Source organism: Saimiri boliviensis, chromosome 12 (genome assembly GCF_048565385.1).
Source record: "Saimiri boliviensis isolate mSaiBol1 chromosome 12, mSaiBol1.pri, whole genome shotgun sequence".
Classification (NCBI taxonomy): domain Eukaryota; kingdom Metazoa; phylum Chordata; class Mammalia; order Primates; family Cebidae; genus Saimiri; species Saimiri boliviensis.
This window is the reverse complement of record NC_133460.1, coordinates 23,122,569-23,140,321: the sequence shown is the minus strand read 5'-3', so window position 1 is coordinate 23,140,321 and position 17,753 is coordinate 23,122,569. Positions and strand designations below refer to the sequence as shown.

At 38.0% G+C, this 17,753-nt stretch overlaps 1 protein-coding gene across 5 annotated transcripts in view; it reads right to left on the bottom strand.

Moving 5' to 3' along the window:
- Nucleotides 1-17,753, bottom strand: part of CSGALNACT2 (chondroitin sulfate N-acetylgalactosaminyltransferase 2) — a 45,556-nt gene that overhangs the window by 9,437 nt on the left and 18,366 nt on the right. For 4 of the 5 annotated variants that reach the window (XM_074382091.1, XM_010340636.3, XM_074382092.1 and 1 more), the window contains 5 exons: nucleotides 16,656-16,872; nucleotides 15,011-15,112; nucleotides 11,556-11,734; nucleotides 9,442-9,536; nucleotides 602-683 (listed from right to left, as the gene is read on the bottom strand). In XM_074382091.1, the coding sequence (XP_074238192.1) occupies nucleotides 602-683; nucleotides 9,442-9,536; nucleotides 11,556-11,734; nucleotides 15,011-15,112; nucleotides 16,656-16,872 (675 nt within the window). Of the gene's footprint in view, nucleotides 1-601; nucleotides 684-9,441; nucleotides 9,537-11,555; nucleotides 11,735-13,235; nucleotides 13,397-15,010; nucleotides 15,113-16,655; nucleotides 16,873-17,753 lie in introns of those variants that run through there. The other variant, XR_005581739.2, reaches the window with a different exon arrangement.

The window sequence follows — 17,753 nt, the reverse complement described above, 5'->3', positions numbered from 1 at the left end:
AAAAAAGAGTGAAGCTGGCCTGGAGAAGGATGGTTAGAACAAATTCTTCATGGGTCATCTCTAGGCTTAGGGGAAATGCATGACTACGTTGTGATTTCAAATCCCTAACTCCAATCAGGGCTAGAAAGAGCCGGTCTTCTTTCATTTGTCTTAAATACTGACATTAGGTGTAACAGTTCACTAGACAAGTAAAGGAGGTTTTGTCTCAAAAAAATGTGGAAGTCCTTGTTTAGATAACCATGATTACTTTCAGTGTAACAACCCACGGGCAGAACAGTAAAGTTATAGATGAAACTTTTCTAACAGTACGCTAAACATCTGCAAATATGGGTAACAACCTATTTTTAAAACCAGGTGTTTTGATTTTAGAGGAACAACTAAATATAAATATTGTACTTTTATATTTATGACCTCTTTTTTGCTATTCAAAAACATTAATTATAAACTTACTCTGCCTTTTGTATCTCCAGTTTCTCTTTTTAGCTAACCTCAGATGCTCAATTTAGTAGGAAAACACTCAAATCTGAGACCTTTTAACAAAATACCATTAAGTCTGGAGTAAACATGTAATGTCCTATCCCTAAATGTAACGTATACTTACCAATGGTCAGGAAATCTGACCGATACTGACAAGTCATTCCAAAGCCAAAATCTCGCCAAAAGCCAGAATCCTTTTTGTGAACCTTAAGTTAAAAAAAAAAAAAATCAATTTAATTCCATAAGAAGCAGAATTTTTAATCAATGATGAAACAAATTAAAATATTTTCTAATGTATACTTTTTTTCCTGTCATTTATGTGACTGATTAAGGATTACATGCATTTATGTTATTAAATCCTTACAAAACAAAAATACAACTGAAAGCCCGTACGAGGTGCAAGCTGAGGATACTAATAATCAGTGTGGTGTCTGACTTCAAGGGGCTTACATTCTAGAAGAACAGTTGCATAAACAAACTAACACACATGATCGACTCGACACAGTAGACCTTATCTGGTGCCTACCAAGCATCCATTCCCCTAGCCCTCTTCCTGATTGGTACAGTTTTGTTCTGGTAATTACCTGGCCATGCACAGCCCACATATTTTGGGGAGCTGCTGTCACCAGTAGATTCAGAGTGGGCCATGAGTCTATACTAGTGAGACAGTCTCACCCTACTTACCATAGGAACTGGCTCAGTAATAGGTATTTGAAAAAAATCAAACCAACAAGGTGAACCAGGGAAGTTGTTGGGAACTTTGGAAAACTAAGCTACCTCATTCTTCTAAGAGAGTGCCTGGAAAGATCACTTGGTTGTAGGGCAGGGGTCAGCAAACTATGGCCTCTGGCTAAATCTGGCCTGCTGCCTGCTTTTGTAAATAATTTTAGCGGAACATAGCTGTGTCTACAAATTGTCTATGGGTGCTTCCATGGTGCAGTGGCAGAGTTGAGTAGTTGCAGCAGAACTATATGGCCTACAAAGATTAAAATATACCTTATCTAGCTCTCTAAAGAAAACGTTTGTTGACCCCTCGTGCAGGATGCAGCTATGAAGCTTGGAACTGCCAAAGTCCTTTTCTACCATGAGGAAGACCAGCTTTAATATGAAGCTGTCACCACTGAGGTCTAAGTAGAGAAAGAAATATAAAACCAGGGCTTTGACGACATTGAGTCCTTGGAATCTTCTACTTCCAAGTTGAAGTCTGATAACCCTCTTTTTATTTATACTTTCAACAAGTTTTTAATCTTCTGATTATGGTTCTAGTAACCAGGGCTTAGCAGTGAAGAGAGGTGACAAAGTCTCTGCCATCAAAGAGCCTGTGCTTGGGTGGGAAAAGAGTAAATAAATTAATATACATTTTAGGTGGTGATACATGCTATGAAGACGAGGCAATAGCTATAACTAGGGATGGGAAGCTGCTAGTGTATGCTACTGTGATACGTACAGAAAGCAAAAGAGTGTATGGATGTAGAATATGGAAAAGAGTTATGTCAGAGACTTCACGTAAGTCAGCAAGTGATTGAATGGGCACGAGTGGGGAGTGAAAAAGAAGAATCGACTAAGATGACAGCAGGCTTCCATTCTGAACAGTGGGTCTGTGATGGTGCCATCCCCAAAACGGAGCCCAGGGGAAGGGCCAGCCCAGACAGCAACAACATGGAGTTAGTTCTGACCATAATGAATCTAAATGATCTGTAGGGCACCCCCACAGAAATTCCTACAGACAACATGAACACCAAGGTTTGTAGAGCGGACAAATTTTGAGAAAAGTGGGCACAGTCTGAAATTGTTGCTGTATAGAATGGGAGAATCAACAGGAAAGCACAGAATAAGCCAGGCAGCCCTGAGGGCTCAGCTCAGATTGGAGCTGATGGATGAGGTTGGCATTTTTCTTTTCCATTTTTTTTTTTTTTTTTTTTAGCTGAGGGAGAGAACTTCTTCCCCTTCTAGAATGTAAAGCTCCCTGAGGAGAAGACTTGTGGATTCTGATCACTGCTATATTCCTAGCACCTAGAACAATGGCAGGATTTCAATAATTATGTGTTGAATAATAAATATATAGGCATAATTTTAGTGGCAAAATGAAGACTAGACTCTGTTATTATTTTGATCCACAGTCACCGTTGCCTAGACTAGATGGAGTACACTGGCACGATCTTGGCTCACTGCAACCTCTGTCGTTTGGATTCAAGTGATTCAGGCCTCAGCCTGCTGAGCAGCTGGGATTACAGGTGTGCGCCTCTAATTTTTATATTTACAGTAGAGACAGGGTTTCATCATGTTGGCCAGGCTGGTCTCAAACTCTTGACCTCTGGTAATCCACCCACTTCGGCGTTCCAAAGTGCTGGGATTACAGACGTGAGCCACTGCTCCCATCTCTAACATTTAACAAAGAGATAAGTCTCTTTGTTAAAATATAACACTGATACAAAGTATTAAAAAGCAAAACATCCACTTTGACATCTCTACACCATGCCAATTCTGGTTTTATAAATACTATAACTTTGTGACTTAGTTTCTCTAAAAATTCTTCCAATATTATCAGACTTGGAGAAAGGAATCATTGGTTTTGTTTGATTTTTAAAGCAACGTATTTTCACAGAGGAAAGTAGAAGGAAACTCAAATCGCCCAAAATCCTCATTGTTAATGTTTTCCTGCACTGTTTTATCTGGCCTCCTAAGCATGTAGGAGATGCAGTTATCCACACATAACCTATATCCCTAAGCCTTGGCCTCTCACAGAATGCTGGATCCCTGAAGCCAACTAGCAACTTAACACCTTCCCTTGGATGTCTGATAAACAACACATGCCTACTATGGCTCCAGTTGAACCCTGATTTCTCCTCTCCCATTCCTTTCCTTGCTCATTTCCTACATCTAACCCATCTGCAAGCTCTGTCAGCCCTATCTCTGAATCATATCCAAACCTTTCTCCTAATTATACTACTACTGTCACCCAAGCCACAATCATCTCCCCTTGTCTACTGTGAAAGCCTAACTGGCTGCTGCCAGCCAGAGCTGCACACAATCCATTCTTCCTCCAAAGGCTTTCCAACATGCTAAGCATAAAATCCTAATGCCTTCCAGAGGCTTAACAAGCTCTACATGCCCTGGCCCAGCTATGTGCCCCTCACCTGCTGTGCTCCAAACACCTTAGGAAACCCAGTAGCTGTTCCTTCCGCTAGAAACCACTATCCCCCAATCATGGCCTAGCTGGTTCTTTTCTATTCTTTGGACAGCTCTGCTCAGCCTCATCTCACAAAGGCCTTTCCGACCAAACATGCTACAGAAACCATAAAGTCACTCTTTGCAACTCAGTCTGTTTTAATGATCCACGTGGTATTTGTTATCTGATTTTACTTTCTGCCACTTCCTAATAAAGACCCTCACGCGTAATAGCCGTGTCTGTTAGGGTGTAGGTGTGGGGGTGTCAGTGGTGAATAGTGCCTGGCATCAAGGGGACTCTCGATATTTGATAAATTAATGTAACAGAGGCAGTGTGTGCAGTGGACAGGAGTGAGGCTGTGGAGCTACATCACCAGGGTTCCTGGGCCTACTCAGGCAGGTGTGCACTTGGACAGGCACTCAACTTCAGTACAGCTGTGAAAAAGGGGTAATAGTACCTACCCTGGAGGTTGTTAGGAGATTAAATGAATTAACATGTAGGCAAAACAGTACAAGTACCCTGAACATAGTAAGGGGTTCATAAAAATATTAGCTATTATCATTCAAATGTTACCTAAAATACAGACATGCTATTTCCCACTTTTTAGCTTTACATTTTCCTCTGCATTTACACTGCTGTATTTAAATTTCACATTTTCCTCTTGTTATGCAATATTCACCACAGTATGTACCATAATTCAATTTATCCTTTATTAGTTTTGCTTGCTTTTAATGTTATCAATTTATGCATATTACTATCATGTAGCTGAATTATTTCCCCAGGAGAGACTGCTGGTGGCAATTACTGGGTGGGAGGGATGAACCTGTTTAGAACTTGACCCAGAGAACTGGCCTGCATCCCCAACAGGAGTGATGGAACAGCTCTCATCCCCCAGCTTTGCTTGCATGGCTGTGCTTTTTAAAAGCAGTGATCTAACAGCAGAAACAAAGCATTATACTGCTGTTTTAATTTACTCCCAGTAAGTCTACTTAAATATGCAAATTATTATCAACTGTCTTACCCATTTTATCCTTCCTATTTACTTTTTTTTTTTTTTTGAGACAGAGTCTCTGTCACCAGGCTGGAGTGTAGTGATGCAATCTTGGCTCACTGCAACCTTTGCCTCCTGGGTTCAAGTGATTCTCCTGCTTCAGTCTCTGAGTAGCTGGGACTACAGGTGCCTACCACCATACCCAGCTAACTTTTGTATTTTTGTAGACGTGGGGTTTCACCATGTTGGCCAGGATGGTCTCGATCTCCTGACCTCATGATCCACCTGCCTCGGCCTCCCGAAGTGCTGGAATTACAGGCATGAGCCACTGCGGCCGGCCCTATTTACTTTTAATACAGCTTTAAACATTAAGGAAAACAAGTTTTTGTCTTTTAAGTAAGGAAACTGAAGCTTAGAAAACGTAAAACAACTTGCAAAGGTTACAAGTGATGAAACAAGAACTTGAAGTGCTTAAACTTAAGTTGCTATGCAACACCTAGAATGAATAAGCATTCAAATAATTCTTCCCCTACAACCCTCCAAACCAGGCAAGAATATTAGCATGCTTTTACATTCCTTTCACATTTATATGTTGACTTTATTTGCCTCTTCTTTTTGTTTGTTTTCAATTAATTTTAATATATAACCTTCTGTTTTGGAATAATTTTAGACTTACAGAGAAGTTGCAAAACAGTAAACAGAGTTCTCATATACCCCTCATCCAGTTTTAGCTTCCCCTAGTGTTACCATCTTACATTGTTGTGGTACATTTGTCAAAACTAAGGAACCGTCATTGCTATGTTACTATTTAACTCAACTCCAGACTTTATTTGGATTTCATGAGCTTTCCCTTTCCTGTCCCTTTTACTATACCAGGGCCTAGTACAGGGCACCACATTGCATTTGGTTGTCATGTCTCCTTAGTCTCCTCTTCCTTATGATGGTTTCTCAGTCTTCCTTGTTTCTGATGACCTTGACAGTTCTGAGGAACAATGCTCAGATATTTAGTACAATGCTCCTCAATGTGGGTTTGCTGTAGCTTTCCCTGTGACTGGACTGGGGTTCTAGGTTTTTGGAAGGTGACTATAGAACTGAAGTGCCCTTCTCATTCATTACATCACGTCAGGGGTACATGGTACCACTTGGTTAAGATGTCTGCTGGGTTTCTCCTCTGAAAAGTTTGTTTTTTCTTTCCATACTCTATTCTTTGAAAGTGAGTCCCCTAGTTCCACCTGCTGGAAGAAGGAGTATCTACATAAGTTATTTGGAATTCTGTAAGGAGGATTTATCTTTTCTTTCTTAACTAGTCTAGTCTAGCCACTTATTATTTATCTGCTCATTCACTCATTTCTATCAGTATAGACTCATGGCTATTTATTTGATGCTTTGGATTATAATCCAGATTTAAGTTATTTATTTCATTGCTCAGGTGGTTCCAGCTTGGGCACTGGGAGCTCTTTCTGTTGGTTCCTGTGCCCCTTTGATACATGCTCCCTATCTTTTTGTTGAGTGTGTTCTTTTTTTTTTTTTTTTTGAGATGGAGTTTCGCTCTTGTTACCCAGGCTGGAGTGCAATGGCACGATCTCGGCTCACCGCAACCTCCGCCTCCTGGGTTCAGGCAATTCTCCTGCCTCAGCCTCCTGAGTAGCTGGGATTACAGGCACGCACCACCATGCCCAGCTAATTTTTTGTATTTTTAGTAGAGACGGGGTTTCACCATGTTGACCAGGATGGTCTCGATCTCCTGACCTCGTGATCCACCCGCCTCGGCCTCTCAAAGTGCTGGGATTACAGGCGTGAGCCACCTCGCCTGGCCTGTTGAGTGCGTTCTTACATTCTGGCGCTGTAAGATGCTCCAGGGTCTTCCTGTATATTTCTTGCCCCAGCCCTGGAATTAACCATTTTTCCATAGACCTCTGGCTCCTTTGATTGGAGAACAGTATTAGAAACCAAGATTTGGAAGCTGAGTGTGCTTGTTACTATTAGGGTGTCAGTGCCACTGGTTCTAGGCCTTCTCATCTGAGAGCTAGTTAATATACATATGCATATACCCTTTGATGCCTTAATCCCAAATTGCTATTGCCTTTTTATTATGTCAACATATCTATTTATACTATTACATCAACAAATGTTTAGATTTGATTATTTTTGTTGTTCACCACTATTTGTTCTCAGGTCCTCCTCTCTCAATGTATACATTTATTATTTTGCAGGACTAGATTAAAAAGGTCTGTGAGAAATAAATTCTGAGTCCTTGAAAGCTCATAAATGTGTTTTATTCTAAAATAGTAGGTCAAATATGAATTCTAGAATCAAAGTTACTTTTCTTCAGATTTTCATAGTATTGCTTTATTGTTTTCTAGAACTTGTGTTGTCAAAAAGAAGGCAAATGCCAATCTGATTGTTATTCCTTTGTTTGTTATTCCTTTGTGAACAAGCTGGGTTTTCCTATTTTTAGTGTCTCTGGAAGCTATTAGCATTGTCCCTTCACTGCTGTTCTCTAAACACCAGAAGGTTTGTTTCTGCTTAGCTCTGCAAAGTTTGCTTCCATTTCCTCCACTCAATATTCTCTCTTTTCTGAACTCCTATTAACAATTTGGGAGCTTCCGGCTTGATTCTCCTTGTCTCAATTTTTCTCTCATGTTACCTTGTAAACTTTATGTGTCCAACTGGCTTGTCTTCCAGTTTACAAATTTGTTTCAACTGTAACCATTCTTCTATTCAGACCATTTACTGATTTTAAAATATTTTCACAATTTCTAAGTTCTGACTTTTTAAAGCAACAAATCCTGTTTTATGAATTTGACATTTTCTCTAATCTCCCTAAAGATATATTTTAAAGTTATTTTCTATCTGTATTCATATACTCATGCGTTAATTTTTCTATGTATTAATACTTGGTGCCTCTTTTATAGTATTGGTTTTCCTCAAATGTTTGGTTAGTCTTGGTTAATTGCTACTCATTTCTGTTTCAAGTATCATTGTTCAGAAGTCCATGGAAGATTACAATGGCCTTCTCCAGTCATAGTCAAGGAGGGCAGGACAGGGTCTCAGGTGATGTGCCAACAGTAGCTCACTTTCGTAGTCTAGGGGCTCCTTAGCCACCTCAACCACCCTCTCCAGCTCCAGGAACCACATGCACTGCTTTAGACTGAGGGTCAGTTCCTGTGATGCCTGCTTCTCAGCATACCTAGAGAAGCATGTTTACTCCAGGCTCCCTCCATTCTGTCTGCTATGAGCTCAGAGATGTAAAGCAGCCCTATCTTTACTAACTAGAACACGTTCTAGCCTGTTTTCTCCTCCAGCAATCTTAACTGCTGTTATCTTACAGAAAGTTCTCAAAACTCATGGCTGCTAACACCTTCTCTCACTTTCCAGTACTACTGTATCCTTTCCTTTTGAATAATTCACTGTCAGATATGGCAGATGTGGGTGCTTGGTTTGCCATTGTGTACCTATTTGTATCTATATTCATAATACTGGCCTACGATAAGGTAGAGAGATGTGTGTGTGTGTGTGTGTGTGTACACTATGCCAAGTGTGGTATCAAGATAATGGTGACCTCATAAAATATGTTAAGTACATCATATGGTGCTAATGTTATTTGTTCTTTGAGAGTATGAAAAAGCTCATAAATTAAAACATTATATTTATGTACCTACAGGGTAACTTTTTGGTAACTGTTTTTAAAATGGCTCTTAATTTCTTCAGAGTTTTCACCTCTTATTCACAAAATACCAACATGAACTTAGCCTGTGTTCATATTTTATAAATTCTCAAATCTTTCATTTTATTTAGATTTTAAAAACTTACCCTATAAAATTCATTTATCTCAATGTTTTTATATTCTAATTTCCAGTGTTATGTTTTCCTTTTTACCTGAAATCTGTCTACTTTATGATAAATTTTTTTTGTACTTAAATAAAAAGCAATCTATTTTTGTTTTACTAACTTCAGCCTTTATCTTTATTTCTTTCCTCTTGCTTTCCTTGAAGTTATTTTTTATTTTTTTTAAACATCTTAAAATGACTTCTTAATCATTTCCACTTTTTCTTTGTATTAACAATAAAAAATTATGTTAAATGCAATTTGGTATTCTGGGCTCGATTCTGGAACAGAAAAAGGACATTAGTAGATAAACTAGTATAATCCTAGTAAATCTGTAGTGTACTTAGCAGTAACTTAGCAGTATTAATTTCTTCACTTTGACAAATGTACCATGGTTACCTAAGACGTTAGCATTAGAGGAAACCAGGTGAAGTATGGAACTCTCTTTACTACCTTTGCAACTTCTCTAAATCTAAATTATTACAAAATAGTAAGTTGATTTAAAAATTTTAAAAAGCTTACATAAGATTAGCTTTGGCAATAACTGTAAGCTTTGATATATGGCATTTATATTCCATGACTTTCCAAGTAATTTACCATAGTATACTATTCCCTTTTATTTAGCAAAATACATTTAATTTCTAGTTAGTAGGATTTTTAAAATTAAATTTTTAGTATTAGTAAAAATAAGCTGGCAGAAATGACTATACAATTTCCACATTTTGGGACATGAGGTTTTTCTTTATGACCTAAACTCTGCTTCCCCTACACTTAATTCTGAAGCAATAAATGTGAAAGCATTTTATTGGAGGTATAAAAAGAACTATGGAAATGTGTTTACAATAACTACAGTTTTTCTTTAACACTTTGCTCATGGGAATACAATTTTTTACTGAAACTTTGTTTTCTATTTATACAACAAACATCTAGAAAAGATCTTTAGAGTCTTTCATAAGTGAAAATGTAAAAGTCTCACCAGCTGTTGCTCCACAGGTGGTGGCACTTCCTGGTTGGCATAAACAATGGCAGGATTGTAAAGACTGAACACCACAGGGTAAAATACCTTCTTACCTACAAATTAAAATACAGGTTTGTAACATACAAAGAAGTTATAAAGAACTGTTCTTTATTGTAATATCTATTAAGTTTTATCAAAGCCTTTGTTATCATAGAAGATGATTTTCTTTTATCAATATTATATATTTTTAAATATTTAGGTTATAGAACATCATGTTAATTTGATGAATATGATATGATTTTGTAATGTATCAGTAGGTTAACTATAACCTTGCAAAAGAACAGAGGAAAAAATAAACTAAAAGGTGCTTCATATTTATTCCCTTTGACTTTGGGGAGATATGTATTCATTATATGAGTCATTTATTACTCATTTCATCTAATCAGCAATAATAAATGTAGATTAACCTCTGATAATCACCACGAAACTTAGAAACGTTTGTTAGATCCACCCTTCAAAACTGAATCACTAAAAAGAGTAAATTCAAAGAATACTGTACAATGAATAGACATGCAGAGAATAATTAAAACAGAGAATAAATCTGAACCCAAATCTGGAAAAGTGGGGAAAATAAGGGTTAAAAATACCTGATATAGTAGCCCTTGCAGAAGATCTTGTCATCAGCACTCAAACTGACTGATCTAAAAGGACTGTAAAGGCTAACTAGCCCAACTTCCCTCAGTAGAGAAACTCTTGCTTATGGCTGGCTTCAATCATATATGATCACATGAAGTGTTCAGTGATTGTCAGGAAGCGTGGCAGTAACATGGCAACCTTTTTATTACAAGATCCCTATCAGATGCTCATTCTACCTTTGTTCAAATCCATTTAGGGATGGGGAGCTCAATTTTCCAGAGGCAAATCTATTTCTGGATATAAAATACTTCTTTTAAACTAATTAAGTATGTCTCCTTCAATTTTCACATTTTGCATTTCATGCTGTAAAATAAACGTAACCTTCAGTTACTCATTAGGTTCTCAGAGAGTTCCTGACAACCATCCCTAACCTGATTAATAAGAAGGCAATCATTTGCATATGAATAGTTATACAAAGAAAACCATTTGCTATGGGATTCTTTAAAAAATTTTTATTTTTAAAGATGAGGTCTCACTATGTTGCTCAGGCTGGTCTTGAACTCCTGGGCTCAAGTGATCCTCCTGTTTCAGCCTCCCAAGGTGTTCGGATTAAGATGTGAGCCACTGTGCTCAGCATCCCCCAGTTTTTTTAATTGACTAATAAAAGCGGTGTACAACACGATGTTTTGCTACATTCATATATTGTGAAATGATTAAATCAAGCTAATAAACCATATCCATCACCTCACATACCTAACATTTTTTTTGGTAGTAAGAAAACTTAAAATCTACTGGCTTAGCAATTTGCAAGTATACAATATATTGTTAGTAACTACAATTACCATGTTGTGTAATAGATTTCCTGAACTCACTCCCCGTTGAGATTCTTTAATGCAGGAAACTTTTTTTTTTTTTTCATTTCAAATAAATTAAAAATCATTTAAAATTTGATTAGTAAAAATGTAATTTTCTCATTAATTTTAAAAAAATATCTACAATCTAAAGCAGAGGATAGTAAATCACCCCAAAATGCACAGTCTGGAGACCAAGCACTATCCACATCTAGACCTCCATGTGAGTGTGTGTGTGCATGCATGCATGCATGTGGGCATGTTTGCATGTGTGGACACTATATGCCCAAAGCTAAGTGCTTCCGACTCTCACACATCTCCATACCATCCACTTAGCTCTTTTTCTGACCTGTACTGCTTCTGCCTCATCAATTTCTAGATATCCTGTTCCTCTATACTTCTTTATTTGGCTTCAAATGTAGTCATTGGAAGTTGGCTCCAAGAGAGCAAAGGATATGCATTTCAGAGAGTCAAATTTTTAATTTCCTACGTAGTATTCCAGTTAAAATATGCTTAATATAACTTAAAAAAATACCAGAGTTTAACTAAAATTTCTTTTCCCTCAAAATAACTTGATTCAAACTATAGGACATGTGATACTGTTCTAAATTCTATACTCAGCTCATCTACCAACATTTTACGCACCTGGCTCAGCATTTAACCGGCAGCTGTTAAGGAATTCGGCTGAGAAATAGATATCAACATCACAGAAAAACATCAAGACCTCTCCCTTGTCCCAAGCTCGGGCACCCACATTTAGTCCTCGTCCACGATTAAATTCTTCATTCAATGAGACCAAGGTGTAATTGTGAAAATCAGACTCACTATGAGGAAAGCATACAACAAACGATAAGTCCCACTTAATGTTAACAACTTTCTTCCTTTAACACAGCTTACAAAATACGTTTAACACTTCAAATATTTGATTATGTTCGTTCTACATTCACATGGGAAAAGAAAATCCCAGCTTCATGTGTATGATCATCATCAGGGAGAGATATTCACCCAATGCCCACATTTGAGGCACACGTTGGTAGTATGAGGCTCCAAAGTGTTTAAGTGACCACTGCCCTTTGGAATCGTAAACACCTTTTGGGGAGATGAGAAATACACACATGAAAAAATACTGTAATGTCTGGTAATAAATAATGCATTCTAAATGGGTGACACACACAAAGATCACTCTCCTCTTGCATCCACTGGATCTTTGCACACGTCCCCTTATCAGAGGGATCTTCTCTAACACTACGTGAAAAGCAGCTCTGGCCTCCCTCTCTTTCATCTCTATCCTATTCCTCAAGTGTTTTTCTTGGTACTGCCAGACATTTTTGTTCCAGTGTCTCTCCTACTCTGTGGGAGCAGGGATTTTGTTTTGTTCATTATTATGGACACAGTGCCTCCTCACAGAGTAGGATTTCAATAAATATTTGCTGAATGAATGATGAAGAGCAGTTCTGAGAAAATACATCACTCATATCTGCAGTAGTTACAGAAGATGTTAGAAGTGGAATGTGAGTTATACTTTGGTTAAAATGTTGAATTCAGTGGTAAGTGTAAAGGTCATTCCAAGTAATTATTCTCAAAGGCAAAGAGGTAAGAGCGTAGAAAGCATTTTAGAGAAAAGGGATCAGACAAATCAGATTGGAACAAAAGGACCTTAAAATGGGAAAAGTGAAATAAGGGTCAAAGGATCTTAAAATGGGAACAATGAGAGAAAGGTCAGACTGAAGAGTACCTCCCATGCAAGGTTAAAGAAACTGGTCAGTATCCTAAAGACAAAGAGAATCAGCAGGGTTTTTCTGCCAGAGCAGTGGTTCTCACAGTGAGGCCCTCAAACCTATAGCATCAGCCTCCTGTGGCAACGTGTTAGAGAGGCAAACTCTCAGACTACACCCAGACCCACTGAATCAGATGCTAGGGCTGGAGCCGAGCCTCTACATTTTCACAAGTCTTCCCAGTGACTCTGGCACTGAAGTTGGAGAACCACTCACTGCACTAGGGTGCAGCCTGATCAAAAAAGTAATATTTTAGGATTACCCTTACAACAGTATAGAATGGGTAATGAAGAGATGGAACAAAGTCTCAAATAGTGCATGGAGTGACCTCCAAGTGCTTTAAGTGCCTAAGATTCTTCTTCTCACCTTAAGGAATATAAATCTCTCCGTTTTTTGGGGGAGAACTGCCCACTGCCACCCCACATACTCAGCACCAAGTGGAGGCACTGAGCACAGAATACCCCTCACTCTCTGCCCACCCCAACCACAGTAATGTCCTAGGGATGGAGACCAGGCTTAAGCTGGGCCAATCCCAATACCCCCACCCCACCTGGCCATAGTGATTGGCTCAAGAGTGGGCAAAATGTCCTTCCCTGGGGTTTTCTCAACTGGAGCTGGGAGAAAGCTCTTTCCTCTCTGATGGCAAAGCTGAGAAGATGTGAGCCCAGAGCCGCCAACAGTCATATCCCTCACCATGTGGAAGAAGCCAATCTGCAACAGGAGAATGGAGTCAGCATGCAAAGAAAAACAGACAAGGAGATGACAAGAGAATTTTGATGATATTCAAGTCTCTGGTTCCAATCCCTGAGAAACCAGAGTTGTTTTGATTTTCTTCCCCAAATCTGGTTGGAACAATCCCTTTATTTCTGGGAGGTATCCAAGATTCTTCAATACTGCTCCTATTTTCCTTAAACAAGCTCAAGGTAGGTTTACACCATTTGCCACAGAGGTGTCTTGACAATACCTCAACATTACCAGTGTGAGCTTGTGGCACTTAATAGGTGATTTAAAAACACTAAGGAGGGAAAGGAAGGGAAGAAATGGAGGGAGACGGAACCAGGGTTAGGGTGGTGGCAGTAGCAAGGAAGAGACAGGAGGTCCTGTGAAGTAAGTAGGAACTAATTAATTAGAGGTAACTGGAGGCAAAGAATAAGTAAAAGACTGTGGCTCTCAAAAGTCATGCCAAGGCGATGGTGAAATAGTTTTACTCTGAACTGAGAGAGGGCCATCAGGAGGAGGAGCTCATGTAGGGAAGGGGAAGGCAGTGAGTCTTGTCTATATACATCAAGGATCTGAGATTCCCTGCAGGCCAGAGACTCAGATTAACTCATCTATGCCCACTCTTCTTCCAATTATCCCAGTCAGACTCCCAAGCAGTGTACCTGGAACACAGTAGGTAGGACTCAATGAATGTTAGTTCAATGATTGGAGAAGAATGGCTGATCAAATCTAGGCTCTTAACAAATGGCCACAACTGGCAGAAAGGTAAAGAGGCAAGTAAAGGATACAGAACTGGTGTGGTTAGAGACAATAATCAACCTAACAGTTTACATTATATCCTACTTACATTTACAAAATAGTTACATTTTACAAACGTAAGAAGAACATTTTAAAAACAGAAGTAATGGTTAGGTTGTCAAAGGTAAAAAAGCAACGAAAAAGGATAACAGAAAAGAATTTGGCAGTTAGGTCATATCTTTGGGCCCATGATTTAGAAAGAAAAAGGCTGAGAAGCAAAAGAATTAATAATTAAGTACTAAGGGATTACTAATTCATCCATTCAAACCTCTGAGCATCTACTATGTGCCAGGTACTCTATGACTTGCTTAGTTATGAACTGTTATCCTGTGACGTTGAGCTATGAAAGGACAGAAACATAATGGTAGTGGCTGGGCACTTCAGAGTTGGGTAGGAGTTTCTTAAAGATATGGGAGACCTTGGCATTGTTAGCAGGGGGAAAAGAAGGAACCTGAGGAAATGGAAGGAAAGAAAGGTGACAAAAAGAGACAAATTCAGAACATGATTATGTCAAAGTGAAGGAATTAGATTTTAAAAAAGGGAAGCAGCAGCAAATACACAGAGGGTGAGTGGGCCACAAAGAAAGCATCCTGATCATGCCAGACTCCCTGCTAAGCAGAAAGGGAAGTTGAGTCACATGGGGTTGCATGTGAAATGAGGAACTATCACCACTCCCATTGCCCACATGGTCAGCCAACTTTTAAACAATAGTTACTACAAATTATTAACTCATTACATATCTGAAAATTCTCACTCTTTTAGCAATGTTATATATCAAGGACTTGACTGTGGATGTGGTTCACCAACCTTGTGACAGATTCTAGGATAGACTTGACTTTAGACAGTCCTTCTTTACCAAAATACACCACTGTGAGATGAATCTTCTTGTCTTGATGAATACAAACATCCCTAACGGAAGTGAAAAATAAAGTTTACTCAAGAAAACATGAGGCACGACTCATTCAGAAAGCAATCACATGAAGCTTTAACAGGAAAATGAGGCATTACTGACACAATAGTAAACATAAAAGTGGCAATACTGATGAATCATGGAAGGCACAAGGTCTATGCCTGAATGAGTGCAGCCCTTGGAGGGCCGTCGAAGCAGTCTGACATTGTTGGCATATTTCAAAACATTTTTTCGAACTTTTGCTTTCGGATTGCTTTCAGAAGCAAATCACAAGCTATTCGAGGAAATAAACTCAATTGGTTCAGAACCAAATAAATAAATACTGACCTTTTGAATTAAGAGTTGTCTTCAGACTGGCTAATTCCAAAAGTTATACCTATCATTAAGGATTAAATATTTGCCATGACTGAGATTACTTACTGTAAAGAATAATGTGGCCTTTGGAAGTAATTCCAAAAAAAGCAATAAAAAAATGCTTTAGGAAATCAGATCTCAAGTGAGCTATTTGGAACAGGAAATCTCATTTGGAAGTATGACTGCCAGACATTCAGCTGCAGGACAGTTTTAACTAACCTTTGAAATCCAATAATTCTAATATGAGAGTAAAGACTAGGATCATGAAGCACTAAAACGAATATATCACAGTATTTAAAACATTTAAAATTATTGAAGTATTAAAAACATGGGAATTCTTAAATCAAAAAGCAGTATTTTCCACAAATAGTTATCCTAATGTGTAGATACGTAACACTTCAGCATTTGAAAATATCCAAATTTAATAAAATAAAAAAAACTTTACAAATTCTTTGCTTCCCAGGATGAAATAACTTTTCTCCAATTTTTAGTTTAATGTTTGTATTTCTAAATGTATTTTGATTAAAAACCTTAAATCATTCTCGGGGATTTTCTTGGGAGACAGAGTATTCTGTATCTTGATTGGGGTGGTGGTTCATGAGTATATACATTTATCAAATGACATGAAATTCTGGCCTGGACAACATGGCAAGACCCTACTCTCTACAAAAAATAAAAAAGATGGCAAGCACCTGTGGTCCCAGCTACTTGGGAGGCTGAGGAGGGAGGATCACTTGAGCCCAGGAGGCTGAGCTGCAGTGAGCCGTGCTCATGCCACTGCACTCTAGCCTGGGCGACAGAGTGAGACCGTGTCTCAAAAAAAAAAAAAAAAAGGTCACGAAACCTATATCCTTAAAATATGTGGATTTTACTGCATGTAAATTATACCTTCATAAAGTTGATTTTTAAAAATTCAACTTGTCTTAAAATGAATTAAAAAACAATTATCAAGGCCATCAAATTTGATTTCTAATAGATGTCACTCTCAATTTATTTCATAGTTCAAACTGTCAATAATACAATATCCTACACATGCTTTAAAAAAAAGAGAGAATATAAAAAATAAAGCTCCTCCAAAGACTATAAAATTATTCTAAGTAATTATACTCAGTGAAGATAAACTGAGAAAATCTGAATAAAATGTGATTTTTTGAGAACGTAGCTGAATCATTAAGTCCTGACAGTTACCTGAAGTTCTGCATAAACTGTATAAATGCTTCAGTTCTTTCAGCAAGTGGCACAATTATATTAATAATAGATCTAGTGATGTCAATCATCTCGCTCTTCACTTTCATGAGAGGTCCAAAAGGGCGGAAGAGGGTCACATGTCTATATTCCATAAGGTCTGCTTTCTTAAAAAATAGTTCATACTGCGTGCCCTTATCTCTCTCAGTGCGATAATAACCTAAAGGAAAGAGTTAGGAACAAAGACACCTCTATGTCAAAGTTTACAAATTCAATGGGAAGACAGATTTTACTCACTTAAACATCAAGGGCATTAAAGCAGACCTGCAGGATTTTTACCTATTTGCAAAAATACTTATTCCCACTGCACGGTCAGTAACAATTACTCCTTTAAAAGAAAACATTAAAAAAATGTTCACTGTTCTGTTATTTATTTATTTATTTATTTATTTATTAAAGACAGGGTTTCATCATGTTGGCCAAGCTGGTCTTGAACTCCTGACCTCAGGTGATCCGCCCGCCTTGGCCTCCCAAAGTGCTGAGATTACAGGCGTGAGCCACCATGCCCGGCCACTGTTCTATTATTTTATTCAATCTATAAAATATACTCCAAATGACAATTATTCCTTTTTACATAAGACTTTTAAAAAATACTAGAGCCATCAATATGATAACCATGGTAAATAAATAAATTACTTCTAGCAATATTAAAATCTAGACCCAAGAGCCACAATTGCTATTGGTTTAGGTAAACTAAAATAAATCAATGCCTTCATGTTAGTTATGTAATATAAAGAGTGCCACGTGGTCTCAATTTTGAGAAAGAGCCAGTCTTTGAAGGAGATAGAAAAACAGACAAATAATAACAATATAGTGCTATATGATATATGTATCTATATATATGTGATTATACATATATATATATATATATATATGTATAATCACTGATAAGAGTGAAGTCAAAGAAAAATTGGTACAGATTTAAACTCAGTGATTTGAGATGCCTTTGAGAGAAAGGCATGAACATCTATGAGGCAACCTGATTTTTAATTGTGATGCTCAGGAGAGAGAAGGTTAGATCTACAGATGTGTGGGTCACTC